At 36.1% G+C, this 22,140-nt stretch overlaps 1 protein-coding gene across 2 annotated transcripts; it reads right to left on the bottom strand.

Annotated features, from left to right (window-relative positions):
- Positions 1-747: 747 nt before the first annotated feature.
- CFAP298 (cilia and flagella associated protein 298) lies at positions 748-21,265 on the bottom strand. Of its 2 annotated transcripts, XM_003763431.4 has the most exons (7): positions 21,014-21,265; positions 14,253-14,420; positions 12,401-12,468; positions 11,474-11,632; positions 6,305-6,436; positions 1,378-1,473; positions 750-1,032 (listed from the first exon to the last, which is right to left on the bottom strand). In XM_003763431.4, the coding sequence occupies exons 1-7, from the start codon at positions 21,150-21,152 to the stop codon at positions 922-924; spliced, it is 873 nt and encodes a 290-aa protein (XP_003763479.1). In that variant the 5' UTR covers positions 21,153-21,265; the 3' UTR covers positions 750-921. The 2 variants fall into 2 exon arrangements, with proteins under 2 accessions (XP_023354671.1, XP_003763479.1); XM_023498903.2 differs by lacking the exons at positions 12,401-12,468; positions 21,014-21,265 and having other exon boundaries at positions 748-1,032; positions 14,253-14,330.
- Between the last annotated feature and the right edge of the window lie 875 nt (positions 21,266-22,140).

Below are 22,140 nucleotides of genomic sequence, written 5' to 3'. Positions count from 1 at the left end.
CAATCTGCTGCATATATTAACTTAAAAAAATTGTCCTGAAAAGGAACTCATATACTAAAGGTTTCCCTGACAAAAAGAGGTTAAGAACCACCCCTTTCCATATTAGTTTTGCTTAGAACATTTTGGGGATTAAATGGCTTACCCATGATCTCACAGCCAGTCCGTCAGTAGCTGAATTCTAACTCAGGTCTTCCTGTCTCCATGTGACTTCTTTTGCTTTACTAAAGACTTCAAATTTCCAAAAGTCCCCTAGTTTTCCTATCACTGTGCTACTGTTCATGCTATTTGCTTTCCCCCGAAAGCCCTTCCTTCTCAGCTGTACCTGGCCATTTTTTAAATGGCCAATCTTTAAAAGTTCAGTTTCCAAGTATTGAAGTCTTCCCTGATTCATTTTAAGTAAAATTTCTCCCTCCTATAAAATGACTATTTTGAACTTTCATATTTTGTCCTTTCACATTTGACTTATATTTTGTAATTTTATAGATATGTGTGTATGTATTTGTATATATTTTATTTCCTACCAGACTTTTAAATTCTGTGATGGCAAGGTCTGTATTACATATATTTATATTCTTACCAGAGCTCAGTATGTAGTATGTAGGTATCCAATAAATATTTGTTGAATGAATTAATCTTGCAAGAAAAACCTACTAAACTAGATAAGGATACTAAATAAAAAGCTACAGAATTAGAAAAATGCAATATTACAAAAATGTCTTATAAGCTTTGCTTAAAAATTTAGAAAAATAGATAAAATGTGAATTTAAAGATTTATTATTCATAAAATTTTTTAGTAATTCATATTTTAACCTCTAAATTAAACAACTTGAAATCTAAATTTTTATCACACAGCTTTTTTTTTTTTTTTAACAGTGAAAGGCCAATTGATTTTTTAAAATAACAGCAGCTTAATTCAGAATTTCATCTTGGTCTCCACTTTATATCTTTTACACCATGAAAATGTTTCTTTAAAGCAGTGTTGTCTGCCCATGTAGAGTCTAGACAGGAGTCATCATCATTTTCTTCCAGTTTCTGGGAAGGAAAAATAAAATACTTTACTTGAAGTACTTTATGAAGTGCATAATAAAGTATGAGGAAGAATAAAACAGAAAGGTGCTCCATGTTCTCTGGAAGGCTTGGCACTGACAACCTCACATTCAGTCCAAGGCTTCTGGAAGATGTAAGGAGGGAGGCCCATATGCAAAGAAAGATAATTTTGAGTTTCTGGATTTTCCCTCTTCTCCCAAAACTCTGAAAATCTGACCCACTTTCTCCTCAGGCATATTATTTCCTCTCTAATGCAAATGATCTTGGGAAAAGAACTGGCCCACTAATCTTAAAAAGACCTCTGATGAAAAGCAGCCTCTTTTGTCTTACCTTGAGTTCCTCCTGCCTTTTGTAATAATACAGCATCATCTGTTTTTGTTCTTCATTGCTTATAACAGGTTCTCGGGCTGGAGCTCCTTGACCTTTCTGTTGAAATGTGGAAAGAGATAAAGTGCATATTAAAGTAAAATTTGCTTCTGTTTCAATAAGTCTGCTCTCCTAGATGGAGATAATTCCCTTCAATCACACAGAACACAAACCACTGAACTGCTCATATTAGGTGATTCTTGTTTACTTCCTTTCATAAATCCTCCTCAGAGGAGCTCCTCAAGGTGCTGAAGGCCTTCTTCTTTCTAGATCTTTGCTATTCCCTGGGTATGACATAACAAAACACTACTTGAGTGGTCCATTTGCTGTCCCCAGTGCCTGTCACTTCATATCTTTTCCTCTATTTTGTCAGTGACCTGGAATTCTACTTGTGATTAATCACATATTTCTTGAATGATTTTTGTACGTCATTTCTTAATATCCTTTATTTAAAAAAATCTTAAGATGGCAGGGATAGCATATAGTAAAGTATCTTTAAATGGCTTTTACTGAGGAGCAAAGTTTAGTAGGTCAGTAGGATATGAACATTCAGATTTAGAATAAGAAAGTAATTTGAGTCCCACCTCATCTACTTATTTGCCATGTCACCTTAAATAATCAAATTTCTTCACTTCTGTAGACCTAAGTATCTTCACTTGTAAAATGAAGGGATTAAATAAGTGTGTATATCTAAGGTTTCTTCTGAGTCCTAAGATTCTTGGATTTTTTGGAAATCATTCTTCTAGTACTGATGGTTGTCTGAAATAGAACAATTAAGCTAAAGTTATTGCAGGGACTAATTTTACAGGTATTGAGGGGTCTGGAGTTATGGTGGCCTCAGTCTTTGGGGAAGTTTACAATTCATAGGATCAAAGTTTTAAAGATGACAAGGCTCTCAGAGGTCATTATCTTCCTGACTCCACAGTTCTTTCCATGACATCTAGCTGTCTCTTTCATTATCAGGACAAAGTCAACAACTGTCCCCAGGATATGAGTCAAATTACTTCTTCAGAACTTATTACAGCTACATGGTACCTCTGATCTCCATCATACTAGGAACATATAAATCTATTTCAGGAGCTTAGAGTACACTGAAAGCAGCCTTCTTCTGTATTAATGATCTTTAATCATTTTTAAATTTTGAAAATCAACGTTTTGAAAAATATTCCCAAACCCGCAACAAGTTTTTGCCCACATTTTCCATTTTAAATAACTTCTTTATTTTTTTAACAATTCAACTTTGCATGCAAAAAAAAGTAAATTAAAAGTTAACTCTATGCTACTATTATACTTCCTTTTCTACTTTTGTAGGTGAAGATAATAGAAACTTTTATGTAGACTGACTTACATAAAGCCTCGGACTTATAAAACTGTAAAGTCTGGGCTAGCTCCCTGGAGGCCTCAGGTTGAGCCAGAGTCAGGATAAGCACAAGTCCTTGGTCTTTAGGGGGAGGAGTGAAGGAGATGGACAAAACTGCCAGGAGTTTTGCCAAGGAGCTAGAGTTCAGAATCTCCACACTTTTCCCCTCTCCTGTGACCAAATGAGTTGGCTTGTCTCACTCTACCCTTTAATCCCCCCCTACAATTATCTGTATACACCAAAAGATTGAGCCAGCATGGAATAATGAGAAGGGACATTTTTCCAAGCATATGATAATAGAATTATTGGCTAAAAGGTAATTAGCCTTAAGTACTTGGTTGTTGGATTTAAGCACACCTTTTATAGAGTTTTAGCCCTTTACGTAAAACTGTATGTGCATTGCTGGTTCAAAAATATCATATTTATTATAACTTTTCACCAATTAGAAAGTAACCAACCAATTAAAGTTAAAATGTATAAATAATAAAATATGGAGACAGAGCCAGGATAGCAAAATAAAGGTAGAAACTTGCTGAGTTCTCTCTCAAGCCACCCCAAATTCTTTTAAATAATGACCCTAAACAAATTTTATAGCATCAGATCACACAAAAAGACAGAATAAAACAATTTTTCAGCCAAAGACAACTTAAAAGGTCAGAAGAAAGGTCTGTGACACCAGGGTAAGAGCCTGGCCTTGGTCCCAACCCCAGCAAAGCAGGAATGAACTTAGGGATGTCTGAATCAGTGGCAGTATTGGTGGTTTTCAGAACCACTCTGGTGGTTCTGAGACACCACATACAACTTGGAAAGTCAGTAGAATGAGAGGGCCTTGGGAAATCAGCTAACCAGGAATGGATGTGGGCTGTAATGGTGGCAGCTTCTAGAGGCCTCAGCTCATAGAATAACTCTTTATTAGCACTGAGGAAAAACTCTACTTGCTTTAGCATACTACAACTTACAGTCAAAGTGGAGTGGGGACCCTCCTCACAGTTACAGGTGGTCAGGTCCCTAGAAGGGTCTCTGAAAACAGCTGCACAAAACCCCTGACGCTTAGGACAATGCACTTTCTACCCTGAAAACAGAGTCTACTTTAACAGTGTTAACAGCTGATTTACAGGCTGGGAAAATGAGCAAAATGAGAAAAAAATTCTGACAATAGAAAGTTACCATAATGTGAAGAAAAAGCAAAACACACACTCAGATGAATATAATAAAGTCAAAGCTCCTACATGCCAGGCTTTCAAGAAAAATATAATTTGATTTCAGGCCGTGGAAGAACTCAAAAGTAATTCTGAAAACCAAGAAAGAAAGAGAAAGGAAAAATTGGAAAGAGAATTGCAAGTGGTGCAAAGGGAAATACAAAAAGTTAATGAGAAGAAGGTCTTAAAAAGCAAAATTGGCCAAATGGAAAAGGATGTACAAAAGCTCACTAAGGAAAATAATTCCTTAAAAATTAGAAATGAGCAAATGGAAGCTAGTGACATTATAAGAAATAAAGATACAATAAAACAAAACCCAAAAAATGAAAAAAAAAAAAGAAAAAAAGTGAAATATCTCACTGGAAAAACTACTGACTTGGAAAATAGACCCAAGAGAGTTAATTGAAAAATTATTGGTCTACCTGAAAGTCATGATCAAAAAAAGAGCCTGGACATCATCTTTTCAAGAAATTATGAAGAAAACTGTCCTGATATTCTAGAAGCAGAGGGTAAAATAGAAATTGAAAGAATATACTGATCGTCTTGTGAAAGAGATACCAAGATGAAAACTACCAGGAATTATTAGAGCCAAATTCCAGAACTTCCAGGTCAAGGACAAAATGTTGCAAGCAGCCAGGGAAAAAAAATTCAAATGCAGTTGAGCTACAGTCAAGATAACACAAGAGTCAGCAGCTTCTACATTAAAGGACCGAAGGGCTTGGAATATGATATTTTTGAGAGCAATGGAACTAGAATTACAAACAAGAATCACTTGCCCAGCAAAAGTGAATATAATTCTTCAGGAGAATTTCAAGCATTCGTGATGGAAAGACCAGAACTGAATAGGAAACATGATTTTCAAATCCAGGACTCAGGAAAAGCATAAGGAAGTCATTAGGAAGGGGATATCATAAAGGGCAATAAGGTTTACATTCCTACATGGGAGGATGATACTTGTAACTCATAAAAACTTTCTCATTATTATGGCAGTTAGGAAGGAGTATATATACATAGAGGGCAGAGGTGTGAATTGAATATGAAGAGATAATATTTTTTAAAAAGGGGAGAGAGAGGAATGTACTGGGAGAAAGGGAAAGGAGAAGTGGAATAGTGTAAATTATCTGCCATAAATAAGGCAAGAAAAAGCTTTTACAGTGGAGGGGTAGAGAAGGCAATGGAAGGGAAGTGAGTGAACTTTACTCTCATCAGAATTAGCTCAGAGATGAAATAACATATACACTCAATAGGAGCATAGAAATCTATCTTACCCTGCAGGAAAGGAGAAGTGAAAGGGGATATGGGAAGAAGAGAGGGTGACAGAAGAGAAGGCATACTGGGGGAGGAAATGGTCCATAGCAAAACACTTTTGAGAAGGATCAGGGTGAAAGGAGAGAGAGAATAGAATAAACAGGGAAGAAATATAGTTAGCAATAGTAATTGGGAAAAAATTTTGAAGCAAGTTTCTCTAATGAAGGTCTGATTTCTAGGCAACTGTCAAACTTATTAAAAAAAATAAATTAAAAAATAAAAAAACCCATTCCCCAAATTGATAAATGATTAAAAGATAATTATGTCCCAGAGGGCTATAAAACTATGCTTATCTTTGATTTAATAATACCACTACCTAGGCATGAATCCCAAAAGAGTTTAAAAAAAAAGTAAAAGGACTTGTATATTCAAAAGCCCTCTTTTCAGGGCAAAAAACTGGAAATCAAGGGAATGCCTACCAATTGGAGAATGGCTGAATTAACTCTGATAGGTGATTATGATGGAGTTCTATAAGAAATAATAAGGATAGTCTCAGAAAAACCTGGAAAGTCCTTCATGAACTCAAGCAAAGTGAAATGTACTGTGTGTGTGCAAAGTAATAGCAATATTCTAGGATGACTAACTGGGAATAAATTTTGCTATTCTCAGCAATACAAAGATCCAACACTATTCTGAAGGACTTAGGATGAAAAATATTATCAATACCTAGAGAAAGAACTGATTGTATCTGAATATAGATTGAAGCATACTTTTTTTCTTTGTTATTTTGAGAATTTTTTTTTGAGAGGGGGAGATCTATGTTTTATTATGCAACATGATTTTTAGGAAATATTTTACATAACTTCATATGTGCCTTCTTAATGGGATGTGGAGGAAAGGAGAAAATCTGGAACTCAAAGTTTAAAAACAAATATAAACAAAATTGTTTTACATGTAACTGGGAAAAATAAAAATAATAAAAAATAAAACATTAAAATATAAAGAAAATTGTTTTACATGTAACTAGGAAAAATAAAAATATTAAATGAAAAAAATAATGAAACATTAAAGCATAAGGACTTACTTGCTGAAGCTTGACAATGATTTTAGTTTTCTCATTTTTCCCCACATAGTCTGAAAGTTTCTGAGTTCTTTTTAACTCCTTTGCTGCCCACCACATTTGTGCCTCTGATTCATCAATGATCTGAAGCCCAGCCTACAATTAAATAAAAGAATCAGCATCAGGACAAGTTTGTCTTCAAAAAAGAGATGAGAAAATGCATCCCTTTGCCCTGCCATCTCCTGCCCTAATTTTTATAGAGGTGGGGAACTATGGTGAAGGAATATTGCATATATTTTCAAAATCAGCTGATATGCTGCTGATTTTGCTAAAAGTGCCTTTTGTTTTGCATTTTAAAATTCTCTATTACAAGGAATGGCTCTTTGGAAGGAGACAGATATAGCTGAAGATAACTGAAAAAAACAAAAAAAAATATTTTTAAGAAAAGATAATTGGACTGCCATACCACTCAAATGTACATTGGCAAATTTTGAAACACAGCACAGCTTGGCTTATTATCACTCCAAACAGATGCCAGTCTCTTAAGACCTTTTTGATGCATCTAAAACACTTATCTTTATTATTTCATACTTTAAACTCATTGTTCATGGAACATTAAATTCCTGCTTTCGAACCACATTTCATTTTAGTCAACATTTCTAAGGTAACAGGAAGGATGGCGTATGAAGAAGAAGAGTGCTATTTTTGAAGATCAGAGTTGCAGGTTCAACTCTCATTCCTGTTGCTCATGAATTGTACAATCCTAGGCAAGTTACTTTACTTCTCTAAACCTCAGTTTTTCTCATCCATAAAATGGGGTAAAGTTTCAACCCCACAGGTTTCTTTTTAGGAAAAGTGTTTAGTAAATCTCAAAATCCCAAGTAAATGGGAGTTTCTTTGTCTTGCAGATTTTTTGGAGATGACAGAGAGATCATTAAAAGCAGCTTGTTTTTGTACATTAAGATACAAAGGGGATTTGAATCTTTTTATGTTTTTTAAGAGACCAGGCCCTCCATCTCACCAGACTGAACACCCTTCCCCTCGATCTGACTGGCATGGTAGCTCTGACCGTCCCCAGAAGCAGAGAGTATGGTATGTACTGCTCCTTACCCTACTCCTCTTTGAGGAGACTGACTCTGGCATATTAAATAAACCATGTTTTACTATTAAGAGGAGAGAAAGATTTCCCCTCCCTTATTCCCAACTCACTCGCTATAGGGAGCTTACATGACACAGCCTAGAGGACCAACATTCAGCCCTCATAGTCCCTTCATTTTTTTCAACTATAATGAAGCTCAACCATAATTCCCTTCAACCACTCATTGGCTTTGCCACATTGCTGACCTTTTTTTAAATCATCAGTAGGACCTGAAATTCAAGACCTCAAACTCTAAAATTTCTTCTAAGTGAAAATTCCTATCCTTCCACTTAGCCTACTCATTCCTGGGTCCTTGGCCTTGGCATAATTTTTCAGAGGATCATTCAATTTATCTTTCAAGGGCAGCGTAAGATCCAGCTAGTCATTTCAATATTTTTCTCTGGAGGCACCACCTCATATCCCTTTAACTTTCTTCTGTAACTACTTTGCCAATTTCTCACCTACAATAATACCAGGCTGCCAATCATGGCTGGAGAAAAGCATGAGACCATTTTGTTTGTATTTATTATCATTTCAGGCTATGCTATTCCTGCTGAGCCTTCACTGTTATTTGGCAATATTTTCTTTCCCTTCTCATCTGCCTTCTCTTTTCATGATGTTACATCTATTCTAGATTTCAAGGAGTATTAATTTTGTCCCTTTCTCTTCTAAGATATTTATCATTTTAATTCTTTTCTTTAGAGCTTTTATTTCATTCTTATCTCTTGCTTCATTTCTTCCATGTAGTTCTTGGTTATAACCATTTTTTTTTTCTTTTTACTTGCAGTGATTATGGAGTTACTTTCTCCATATAGCCTGAATTTGGGGGCATTTATTGATATACAGTAATTTTTAATATCAGCCAGTAGTCTTTCTGATTAATTTATTGTTCTAGTTTTATTTCATCAATTGACATTTTGTTCCTGGGCCAGGTTCCATGCCCTGATATGGATTTAGGTAGAGTGGTTGCTCCTGTTTGGTTTTGCCCTAGGTTTCTTCATTGATCCTACCTCACTGGTTAGCCACCTCTCCTCTCCTTCCCTCCCAACTTGGATCTTAAGAGGTTCTAAGTGCTGGAGTTTTAGGGCCTTTTCTGGCATCTTAGGTCAGAGTGTGAGGGAATCTCAGAATCTCTGAACACCTGGCTTATCCTGATCTGAGAGCTACCATATCCAGACTGATTGTTGCTACTTCTGGTAATCTCCAAGGTATGCAGTATTTACACATCCTGGTCAGAATATTTGCAAACAACAAGATTGGTTTGATGAAAATAATGGGGAAATTCAGAACCTGCTAAATTGAAAAAAACCCAGGAACTACAGAGGGTTTATATCAAAGGATAGTGCATGTGTTTCTAAGGCGGCTGTGGTTAACTCCATCAAAAATAAAATGCAGGCCAATCTTATTAGAGACAGGATTGTTGACTCAGTAAGAAGGTAGATGAAATTCAGTTTTATATTAATAGTAATAAACCAAAGTACCTTTATGTTGCTCTGAAGGCTACTTGTGGCTGAAAACTTATGGTGCATTTTAACTACTCAGTGCTGTTAAATCACACTGATTCACAGTGATAAGACATGATCCTGGAGATATGGGCTGAAACACTTCCATCTGTTGTTCTCAACAGATCATCATCAATCAATGTTGAAGCCATGAGCTCAGGTTGAAGCCAATATCTCTCTAACTAAACTTCCAAATGGAGAAGAGGTTTTGTCATTAGATCCTTTTGTGTGGCAAAGTACCCAGTACTGATTCTATTCCGGGTAAGATTTACAAAACAGGAGTCCACTGCTCATATATAAAAGAGGACAGAAATTTTCTGAGTTACTATGACAAGAGGAAGTAATTTCCCTAGGAGTTCAAGGATGTCTTTTTTGGGGGGGGGGTCCATCTATATGAAGGAAAAGGAAATAGGTTGCCTTGTGAAAATCACAGGAGTATCTTTCTCTCTCTCAAGTTATTGCCAGAGACCTCTTTAATAGGCTAATCCTTCACCAGAAAAATTATCCACCTGAGAGCCTTAGTGGCTGTCAGAAAGAGCCAGGGAATGGTTGATATAGTGTTTGCCTAACAACTCCAGGAGAAATACCAGAAGCACAACAGAGATTTGGATGTAACATTCATTGACTTGACCAAGGATTTTGATACTGTCAGTTGTGAGGATTTATGGACTATCAGGACAAAACCTGAGAAGTTTTTTAGTCCAGAGAAGTATTATTATTATTAGTATGGTATATTGGTTTCTTGACAGCAAGCCTGTGCAGTTTCTGGATAATGAATAATGCTGTTGGACTTTCCCAGTCACCAATGGAGTGAAACATGGTTATGTACTTGCTCCTTTGCTTTTTAGCATGATGCTTTCAGTAAAGGTATTGGATGCCTTCAAGGAGGATTAAAATGGCATCAAGGTATTGATGATAAAGTATTTAACCTGAAAAGATAACTAGGCCAAGACTCAAGTGGAGGAAGAGTCGGCGTGCAGCCTTTTGTTTGCAGATGATCGTGTCCTCAGTGAAGCCTCTGGAGACGCATCACAGTATGAATCAATTTTCTGCTGCCAGTGCCAATTCTGGCCTAATAATTAACACCAAGAAAACACAAGTTTTCCACCTATTAGAACTACATATGCCATCCATACATGGAGCCATTTGTTAGAACAAATGGAAATAATTTGAATACTCTGGCTAAGTTTACTTATCTTGTCATTATACTTTCTAGTGACATACACATGGATGAGGTGGTTAATGGATACCATTAATGGATGGATGTTAATTGCCAGAGTAAGCTCAGTATCTAGGAGGCTCCAAAGGAAAAGAAGAGACATTAGACTGCCTAACAAACTGTTTTATTCTGTTTCTCTATTTACCTCTAATTTCTGCTCCTTGCAAGGGCATTTTCATTTTCCACTCCCTATGTATATTTTTTTCCAAAATCCTCTTTTATGAAGACTTCTTTTTCTCCCAAATTTCTGATTAGCCAGGCTTCAAATCTTGGAATTGCTCTGATAACTCCTTTTCAATACCCTATACACCTAGTCAGTCACAAAGCCCTAGAGATTCTAGTATGAGTTATTTGTTGCTATCTCTTCAATCTATTCCCCACCCCTTTCTATACCACTGTCAGACACTCATGATTTCTTGCATAGCTTATTCTCAGTCTCCTGGACTCTCTTCTTGTCTTCCTTCAATCCATTCTCTGCACTGATGCTAGAGTGCACAGTTCTGCAAAAGAATGCACAGTTCTGATCAAATCATTAACTCTTCTACTCAAAAACTTTTAATTGTCCAGAATGACCATACTTACCTTATATTCCAGTTTAACTGCACAGGTTTATATTCCCCAAACACAAACTATACTGTCATTCTTTTGTTCACAACATCCTTTTAGCTTGAAAAGCCCTCCTTTTACCCCCATTTCTGGCTACTGAAATCTGATCCACTCTTCAAGGTCTAGGTTAGATGCCATTTGTATAAAGACTTTTTCCCACTTCCCTTAATTGGGATTAGTTTCTTCTAACCTCATTCTAAATTCTAGTATGCAGTTTATAACTCTTAGGAACTTATCTCAACTTAATTTGTATTATGGGTATTTTTTTTTTTTTTTGGTGTGTGTGTATCTCTTTTCTCTTACTAGATTATAAGCTTCTTCACTGCAAGGGACAATATCTTACTACATACACACACACACACACACATACACACTTACAGCAGTGTATATAATAGATGTTTACTAAACATATGTTTAATGAAAGAATAGAATGTTCTCTTGCTGTACTAAATTTCTTCTGACTACATATTCAAAGTGAGCCAAAAGTCTTGAGGCTGTTTTAGGCATAAATTAGTATTAAATAAATAATTATTCATAAGTATTAAACCTTAAAATTGCAGTGAAGACAACTTGTACTTCAGAAGTCAAAAAGATGGACTTTTAAGCTCCTTCCAGTTATGGAATTATAAAAAACAATGTATAAAACATAACTTAGCTCCTGTGATTTGTAATTCCATTTCCTTTTTTTCAGAGAAAATAAGTCCATCTCAGACATGATAACTATATACCTGAGTGCCTGATAAATCTTCTTTATTCTCAAACTCCATTCTAATTGGATCATATGGTGGCAAACCCATTGGATAAACAATCATTACAGCTCCTCGAAGTTGGTCCAGTGCATCTTTCACCATCTCCATAGTAACACATACGTTAGCTTGTACTTGTTTCTGAAATTGAAGAAGCACAATTACTTAGGCAAAATACAACTATAAACAAAACCATTTCTATACTTTCATTTACATTTTGTGCTAAAAAAAATCCCACAGTTCCATTAGGAAAAAAAAAAGCCTTTTATTTTCTTCCCTTCAGATTCTCAAATTATCCATTTTTTTTCAACTGGAAAACAAATCCATACTAATATTAAGATGAATGTCTCTAAGCACATATAAGAATAATCTATGGATATATTATTGAAACTTCTCATTATCACCTATTTTAAGTAATTAAAAATAAAAATATAATAATTCATATTTGTCTCACTTGTGAACTACTAATTTATCAAAAATAATACAAGTAACTCTAAACTGAAGGGGTTCAAGGATATGGGATAAATAGTTACAGGAATAAAAACAGTAGGCTAGGGAGTACCCCAAACATGTTTTGAATTTTTTTTAGTTTTTTAAAAAAAATTTATTTTCAGTTCCAAATTCTTTCCCTTCCTTAATTCCTTTCACAATCCAATGAGAAGGTAAGACATATGGTATATATTATACATTTGAAGTCATGAAGATATAGTTCCCCATTAGCCATGTTATGGGGAAAAAAAATAAGAAAACTAAAAAAAGTGAAAAAACTATATACTTCAGTATACACTAAGAATTCATTAATTAATGAATATTAATACCCATGAGCAAAAAGTAGATAAATCCAAAAGATGGGTACCTTTGGGAACATTTCAAATTAGAAGGGTTATTGGTACACATGGCATTCATTACCTTAGATATTAATGCCTTAGCTTCTTCTACAGTCTTCTTCAAAACCTGCATCATTTTTTCATTTGGAGCTTAGAAAAAGAGAAGTGATAAGATTTTATGATAAGTTTCAAATATGTTGAATGCTTTAATTCTAACTAGCAGCAATCTGACAGCAAGTTTAATGATAGGCAATAAGTTTTAGTAGTGGATTCAAAAAGGTACTATGTTAAGGACATCAGCTAGACTATAATTAGTATAGTAGCTGTAACAACAGAAACTCTTCATAATTATATAGTTTTCTGCAAAATGACAAAGTTTGATATAGAGAATTTATAGGCTAAAAAATTGCAAGCAATGAAAATTGTTAGAATTCCTTTATTTAAAAGTCAGTTTAAAATTTTTTAGTTGAGAAACCAAAAGATATGAGAAAACCAACTTGAGCCCTCATATATTTCATCAATGAATTGCATACTGAAAGTATCTGACATGAATTTTACCTGCCAAAGCTAATAGTCAATTGAAAATAGTCCCTGCTGAAGGACTGTAAAAAATAAGTTGTTATAACAGGATTTATTTATGAATTACTATCTTTTTGAATTAAACTTCTTTGCTCTAGATAGCATCTATCTTGAATAGAGAGTAGGTTTATAGACTGAACACATGGAAACTGAAAGGACACAACAATAGCACCTTCCAGCATAATGTAAACTTTCAGTCAGAGATCATTTTTCATTTCCACCATTTCAGCAATAACTTCAGCTGAATACGTCACAGCACACAGCAGGAACTTAATAAATATCTGCTGAACTAAAATGCTTCTACCATTACCAGTTTTCAAGGTCATTTTAGGTCTTAAATTCTTTAAAAGGACTATATCTTCAATTGTCACAACTTTCTTAGAACACAGTATTTGTGAATATGCCATGTACACAATAGATGTTCAGCAAATACTGGAGTGGTTAAAATTTTTCTAAATTCAAAGTTTATATATAAAACCCTCATTTTCACAAAGAAATTGTAATCTAATTGATATTTTACAATTTTATGTCTCCATCTCTCATATATTAAGAGGATAACTGCATTGCAAACATAATATTAAGGCTTATTGAGTCATCAAGTGCTGGGTTATAGAGAGATATGTCTCCACAAAAAAGTGGGGCTAAATATATTTATAGTCTTCTTTCTGTTTCTATACATATAGAAAGGCTATTTAAACAAATTCACACTTCTGCAAATCTTAACAGAATTCAAATCTCAACTGAGGGAACTGAGTGTGGATCATAACATAACATTCTCACTCATTTTGTTGTTGTTCATTTGCATTTTGTTTTCTTAGTCATTTTCTTTCCCTTTTGATCTGATCTTTCTTGTACAGCAAGATAACTGTACAAATATGTTTATATATATTGGATTTAACATATATTTTAACATATATAACATATACTGGATTACTTGCCATGTAGAGGAGGGGGTATGGAGGAGGGGAAAATTTGGAACACAAGGTTATGAAATGATCAATGTTAAAAAATTATCTGTGCATATGTTTTGAAAATAAAAGCTTTAATAATTAAAAAAAGAATTCAAACCTCAAAATTTCCCCACTAAATTTTGTTCCACATTACATTTAAGACATAGCTGTCATTCTATTGTTAAAAAGAACTCTTGAGCTATCCTTAAAAAATTCCTGTGAATTATCAGATTGGGATTTTAGGGCAAGAACACATAAAATTAAGTCTGTGCTTGTGAATTTGTGTTGAAATGTTAAAACTACTTTTCAATTGAAAGATAATAAAATTCTACATTTTCAAATTATCAATAATGCCCAAACTTACTCAAATACAAAGAAGAAAAAAAGTTATTTATGGCTAATTACCATGGCCATTTCTTCGTCCAATTTCATCCTTCTTAAACACTGAGCCCCCACTTGGTACACATTTTTCAGCCCATTCATCTTTTAATTTCAGTTCTTCAATTTGTTCATCTGTTAGACCTTGCATATTAGGTGGCAGAAATATGCCATGTTCTGCGAGTTCTTCCATTTCTTAAAATTTGGACAAAAGAGAAAATATTTCAGAGCTATATTACCATTACCACCAAGTATCTGAAAAACATAGTAACTAAAAAACCTTCAGATGCAGTCTTATTTGGTTTCCACAGTAACACTATGAATTATCACTGCTCTCATCCTGCATTTTACAAAGGAAAAACCTCAGATTCATTGAGAATAAGAGACAGTTAGGAAATGGCTGAGCTAGGACTGGAATCAAGGTCCTTAAACCCCTATTGAAGAGTTCTTTCCATTTATTATCTTGTGAATGTCTTTCATATAACATTTTTTAGAATTCTAGAGCTGGAAAAGAATTTAAAGATCATCCCGTCCAAACACCCACCAGCATATGTTGGAATTTCCTTGAGAATATATCCAGCTTTTGCCCGAACACGTCATAACAAGGAATTAACTATAGTAAGAATACAAATTTATTTTTGAACAGCTCTAATTATTATAGTTTTTCTTAAATTGAACTGTAATCTATGACTTCCATTCATTGGTTTTAGATCAACAAATTCAACAAATATTTACTAAACACATACTATGTATAAGTCACTTTTTAAAGGTACTAATGAAACAAGGACAGATATGATAATTATTCTTTTCAAGGAACTGAAAAAACTAAAAGGTAGGGAAAAGATGTATACGCAAATAATTAAATGGAGAAGAAAGCAAGAAATACAAAAGAGAATGACTAGATGCTCTAATAGCACCTAAATAGCACTCTAAAAGGTACTATTTAGAAATGTAAGGAGAGACTCCCACCAAGAAGGTAATGGGAGAGAGATAAGACAGATAATCTCCAATTATTCCCCTCAGAAACAGGATAGAGACTTTTAAGAGAATGTAAACTTCAAAAGAACATCATTTTAGAAAAAAGGAAAATGTACATTTAAAGAAATCAACAAAGTAAAAATACTCCAACAAAAAAATAAGGATTTAAAAAGTCATACAGAAGAAAGGAAAAAAAAAAACAAAAACTATGACCCCTGAAATAAATATGTATTATAGCACATAACAATCTGGATAAGAAACATATCAAAGAAAGGAAAAAGTGACATCAGTGAAGAAAGAACAAAATAAAATGACAATGAACTATTTTTATCGAGTTAAAAATATTTGTGGAAATTAAAAATAAAACTATGAAAAGAACTGTTATGTTACAAGGTAAGATAGCAAAAACGCCAAGAGAACAGCAAAACAACTGCAAGAAACAATACAACTGGTGCTTGAAAGCTTTGTCAAACAAAGATGATGGAAATAAGAGGACAGAACTCAAGACAGAAAAGCTGAGAATTATCAGCATCTCCAAAAATCTTTAAGGGAATATTTTAGCAAACTGTGCAAGAAGTTCCTAGAATTAAGATAGGCTGCAGTGCAACAAAACTTAAATGGCACCAACAGGAATGAACCCCAAATTTAACTCATTCATATGTGATAGAACACTATCTTCCAATTTAGACAACCAAAGAATAGCAAAGAATAAGAAAAAAAACCATATTAAAGAATGCCAAAGTGATGTGTGGAAGATTTTTCATTCAAGATGAAATAAAGAAAAAAAGCAAAGGCACAGACAGGGGAAAGGTGATGATCACAACAAAAGACTTTTCAAAGCAGGATAGCTTGACTACAATACAGCATGTACAAAGGAAAAAAAAAAAAAACTTTTAAGTACAACTAAAGTTAGAAAGGGAAGCCAGAGTCTGGATATAATAAAAAATTTATATTTTATTTTGGTAATGGAGAGGTATGGTCAGCATATCATTCAAATAATTTTACTAATGCAACATGAATAATGTACTAGAGAGGAAAAATAGACTGTAGGCAAGAAGATCACTTTGGAGGGTTTTATAATAGCTCAGATAAAAAGAGATGAGGGCTGAGCATAGCAAGTGTAGTTGTGTAGTGTAGGTATAAATGTAAAGGATGGAACAAATGTGAAAGCTGTTAGAGAAGTGTAATCAGTTGAGGGAACTTGGAAATGCTTATTCTAGAGGGAGGAAGACTAAAAATTTGACTACCAAAGAGAATTCTATGAACAATAATTAAAGATTTTTTACCCCATGTAGAAGTTAGTAAATATACTTGTCCAAAAGTGTAGATTGCCTGATAAAGATAGTTAAGTTTCCCATCAATGAAAATCTTTTGAGTGGAGGTTGAATGTCTACTTAGAAAGTATATTACCATCTGCTTTGCTCTCAAATTCCACTACTGAATGCTTTCATCTGACTTGTGGCTGAATCTCCTAGGCGTGTTCCTCCTAAAGAAGGTGAGTTCCCTAAGAGAAGAGATTCTTACTTTTCTATTCATAACCCTAGCATTCAGCACAATGCTCTCTGCATTTACAAAGTACTTAGAACATGTTTTTTCATTCATTCATTTGTTGGGGAGGTTAGAAAGATCTCTATTCAGATTAAAGGAAGGAGTAATATTTGTACTCCCTTCCAACTCTGAAATTTTGTGACAGGACTTGGCATCTGACTACAAGTTGAAAAGGAGGATGGAGAAGGGTGACATAAGGTAATGTCAGTATCTCGGGTAATGGAAACTTGAATGATGATGGTAACATTGAAAGAAAAGGGGAAATAAGGAAGAACAGGAGGATCCAGAGTCACAGAGAGATACAGGATGAAGTCTACTAGTCAATTAGCCATGTGACATCAGGGGAAAGCACCAGACATAGAGTGAGAGGACTTGGATTTAAAGTCTAGTCCTATCACTTTCCCTGAATAATTCTGGGATCTTTCACCGCCACAGCACCAGTTTCCTCATCTATAAAATAAGGGGGTGGAGTTCACTGCTATTTCAGATCCCCTCAGTTTAACATCTATGATCTTTATACTCCCTTCTAGCCTTTAAGTTGAGCCTTTTTCTGCTATCATCCAAGATGTTAATGAACAGAATCAAGTACAGAGCAGGCTTACATCTAAACTAGAGTTATATGGGATACAATTAACAAGACCAAAATTTGTGATATATGGAATGAGGAAAAACAGATGAGGGTAACTCAGGTTGTAAAACTGAATAAGTGGAAGGAAGTATATAGTCTTGTTATCAAGAGTAAGTGGGAAATTCTGGAGGAAAATAAGTTCTGTTCTGGATATATTGAGTTTGAGATGACTATGGGACATCCAGATGGAGAAATTGGTATATTCTCAACATCTCTAACACCTATACTCTTTTCTTTACTCTCATGAAAATAAATGCTGTGTAATTTTACTAATGTAATTCATGCACAAAGAAGGAGCAGCACTTTGTTGTTGTTCAGTCATTTCAATTATGTGTGACTTACTTCATCCATCACCCCACTTTGGGGTTTTTGTGGCAAAAATATTGGAGTGTTTTGCTATTTCATTCTCCAGCTCATTTTACAGATGAGGGAACTGAGGCAAATAGTGACTTGCTCAGGGTCACACCGCTATTAAGTGTCTGAGGCCAAATTTGTCTTCCTGACTTCAAGCTTGATGCTCTCACCACTGTGCCAACAAGCTTCCTCAGGGGCGACACTAAATGGTGGAAAAAAACAACGGCTCTGGCAACAGATGACTCCAGGTTCACTGGACTCCTTTAGCCCTGTTTTCTCATTTGTAAAATGAAGGATTTTGGATTCATTGGTAACTGAGGTCTTTTCCAGCTTAAATCAATAACCCTATGACAACCTTAGTTTAGGCCCTCTTCATTGCTTTACATGGATGATTGTAACATCTTTTTGATTGAGTTCCCTACATCAAGTATCTCCCCTTTATGATCAATCTATCTTGCAACCATTAAAGTCATCAAGAAGCATTTATTAATCATGTTGTCTAGCTCTAAAAGTTGGGAATACAAATATAAGCAAGAAGAATGGCAGTCCCTGTCTGTGAAGGACTTATAAGCAAAGTACACAGAGAAAAAACACCACCTAAAAAGAAGCAGAAAGGAGTAAGGAGAGAAGATGAGAGAGAAGAGAGTCAAAGTGGAACCTCAGAGAGAGAGGCTGGCCTCTTTAAAATGAAGGTTCTGGACGAACCTAACCAAAAAGAGGAAGGGCTGCAAAGGGCAAGTGATTAATGTTTCAGAGTGAGAAAGTTAATGGCTCATAATGTAAATCTTGAAACTCAAGAGTGGAAGGAACTCAGTGAGGAAAAGGGTGATAGTAATATTTCTAAAGCACAGATGACAAAAAAAATCACTTCCCTGCTCAAGAAGCTTCAGTGGCTCTCCATAACTTCCAGGATCAAATATAAACTCCCCTCTTGACATTTAAAGCTATTTATAATGTGGATGAAACTAACTTTTCCTGTTTTACTATACATAATTCCCCTTCCAGTACACTATGGTCTTGTCAAAGTGGTCTTATTATAATCCTTACACACACAACACTACCCCTTCTAGTTGTTTCCCATGCCTAGAAAAAGCTTGTTTAATTAAATTGAAAATAATCAACATTCAACACTCAACAACTACAATTAATCATTCGAACTATATTTTTCCATTTGATCTCAAGACACACTTTAGTCAAATATCATGCTGAATCATTTGGTCTCTCTGCTTCAGTTCTCTCCCCATGTCAATTTATTCTCTCTTCTGCTGGTAAAATGATTTTCCTAAAACATAAAAATGACCATATCATCTCCTTATTAATAAATTTCAGTGGCTCCCTACTAAATCTAGGACCAAATACCAAGCATTTTATTTAAGGCTTTTCACATGTCCTCTTCTTAACTTTTCCAATGTTATTACATTTTATTCTCTTCCACAGATGTTATGATCCAGCCATAGTGCATGCATCGCCGGACTCAGGCCTTTGTACAGTTGTTCCCCATGCCTAGAATACTTTCCGGCCTTACTTCATGACTCAGCTCAAGCACCACTTTCTGCCAAAGGCCGTTCCTGTTCCTCTCCACTGCTAGAGTTTTCCTCACCATAGTTACTTTCTATTTGCCTTCTACATGTCTTACACATATATGGCTTCAGAAGGTTTTGCTGGTTAAGGTAGAAATCAGAGAATCTCAGGATCTGTCTGACTTGGAACATATCCCTACCACTTTTAGCACACTTGCAAATTTTGAAAGGCATGCCATCTCTCTAGTTATTCTCATTTAATACTAAAGACCTTAAACAGCAAAAAGCCAAGCATAAATCCCAGGAGAGAGGCACTCTCCTAGAGACATCTTTCCAGGACAATGTTGAATTCTTCTGGCCAAGCCATTCAACCACTTCCAAATCCATCTATCATCTACTCTACAGCTCAGAATAAGAGACTTGGTAAAATACTTTGATAAAATCTAGGTAAACTTTATCTAGATCTGTCAATAAAAAGTTACTATAATAAAAAAACAAACAAACAAACAACTTTATCTAGAATCCTGCTCTCTTCAACCAACTGAAGAGTAAGTGATTTGCCCAGAGTCACACAGCTAAGTGTCTGTGGCAGGATTTGGGCTTCCTGAGTCACTCAGCCACCATCAAACTTGGCTGAACTATTCCTTTAGTACAACATACCATCTCCTACCTTAACAAAGGTTATCTCCTAAGCCTGGAACATTCTCCCTCCTCATCTCTACTTTTGGCATCTCTAGCTCAACTGTCACTGCCAACTTAAGACTCTTCTGACCTCCCACTTTCCAGTTGTAAGTACTCTTCCATACTCATAAAAATAATATATCTATCTATCTATCTATATCTATATCTATCTATATATATATCTATATCTATATATATATCTATCTATATATATATATATATATATATATATATATAGAGAGAGAGAGAGAGAGAGAGAGAGAGAGAGAGAGAGCCTAAACTTGGATCATCATAGGTTATTGATCTAAATATATATAATATATATATACATACTTGTTTTGCTCCCAGAAGACCTAAAATCTGTGTTGTCCTCCCCTTCCCCTTACAATCTGGCTCAAGCCATAATGTGTATTTCACAAATGCCTGAATAGAATTGCACTTTCAACAAGGGGCTGAAGCAGTAGTTTTGTGGATGAAAATTCACCATTAAATCTGTATGATTTCAGTATGGAAACTCCTTCCTGTGGGACAGATCTGTAACTCATGTGTAATTTGTAGTCAATAAGTATAAGGGTTTCCTAGCATACTAAAACTTTTACCAGTTCGCAAAGCTGGTATATATCAAGATATAGGACTGAAACCAAGCTCTAAAACTAGACTTCTCTATTTATTTTTTTTGGGGGAGGGGAAAGGAGGAAATGTATTTAAATAAGGCAATATAGACATATAGATTTAATTTCTCTATATAAATCTAGATCTTTACATAGATATACCTGTATGTATACTTTGGCCGGCACGTGCTCATTTTTGTTTACTGTTGAAGGGAACTCTCTCTAGGGAATACTGGCTTGCCCCCTATAACCTCTGCAACTTAGCATTTTTGTTAAACTGACTTGTACTTACTCCGTCAATACATATAGGAGCCTGCACAAGACAGGACTTGCTGATTTAGGGGTTACTCTCCACGCTTTTACTAAAAGGAGGCAACAACAAAACAGACGACTCCTATTTCTGCGAAGGGTGGAAGACCCTAAGAAGGTTTTTGAAGGGGCTGGGCGAGTCTATCTGGCCGCGGATACCTGAACAGATGCGATCCACCTTGAGCCTCCCATTGTAGATCCTGGTGACCTGCAAGGTGAGCTCCTCCACCGGGGTGCTGCCGGGAGCCTGCAGCAGAAACTGGCTCTCATCGCCCCTCTTTACATGGAGAAAAACCATCACTACCTCAGGAGTTGTTCGGGTACCGTAGGGAAGGATGCCGCGCACGCGCAGATGGGCGCTATCGGAAACAATATCCGAGTTAACGCAAGGCCGGATCTCCGGATGCTGGGGTCAAAGGGTGTCAAAGTGTTGGCCGCAGGATGCGCAGTAAAAAGAGGGGTTTGAAGGTGCGATCCCACAATTTGGGGAAGCGAGAAAAGTGTAGAAAAGCGCCACCCGCTCTTCCGGAACTATCGGTTGCTAAGGGCGACCGACTCTAACAAGTGTCCAAGGAGAGGGGGAGAATGGGAGAAACGGTGCCCCGCGGAGGCCGCGTCCGCTCCGAGGAAGCCCCTCCTTCCCCCCCGCCTTCGTCTCTCTAAGTGAAGCTGGAACCACGTTACCACCGCTTCAACGCCTCCGAGACCAGCAACGGGAAGGATTGCTCCGCACCGCCATCGGGGAGACGCGACCTGATGGTCCGTCACCTCTCAGAACCGGAGGTGACGTCACGCGAGTGTAACCTTGCGCTCCTCCCCCGCCTTCGCCTTCTTCTTCCCGCTGTGGCTCTCTTGCGCCGCCCTCTCGGCCTGAGAGCGGAAGCAGGGATTGGCTGCTCTTCGGACCAAGGAGGCTGCAGAAACGCACTCCTCCCCTTAAACTCCGCGTTCCGAAACCGCACAAGCACTCTCTCTCCCTTCTTCCCCGCGTCCCCACCGTCTCTCAAAGGGAAATAAGAATGACACCCGCTTCGTGGGTCTTCGGGGTTGTCGTGAGGACAAAAGGAAATAATAATACGCTTTATGTTATTAAGGCACCCCCAGACTCGTTCACTTCTCTGATCAAAGCTGAAAATCCGTTTCCCATTTTGTTTTGCCTGGCTCGGTTGGTGCGTTCAATTAACCCCCAGGTAGTGGGTGGCTGTGGAGGGAGAGCTCTCTCTAACATACTAGTGTGGATTTTTAGATCTACCTTCATCAACACTGAGAGGCTCAAAAGAGAACGG

Source organism: Sarcophilus harrisii, chromosome 3 (assembly GCF_902635505.1).
Source record: "Sarcophilus harrisii chromosome 3, mSarHar1.11, whole genome shotgun sequence".
NCBI classification, from domain to species: domain Eukaryota; kingdom Metazoa; phylum Chordata; class Mammalia; order Dasyuromorphia; family Dasyuridae; genus Sarcophilus; species Sarcophilus harrisii.
Note: the sequence above shows the minus strand (reverse complement) of the source record. Positions and strands in the feature narration are given on the sequence as shown.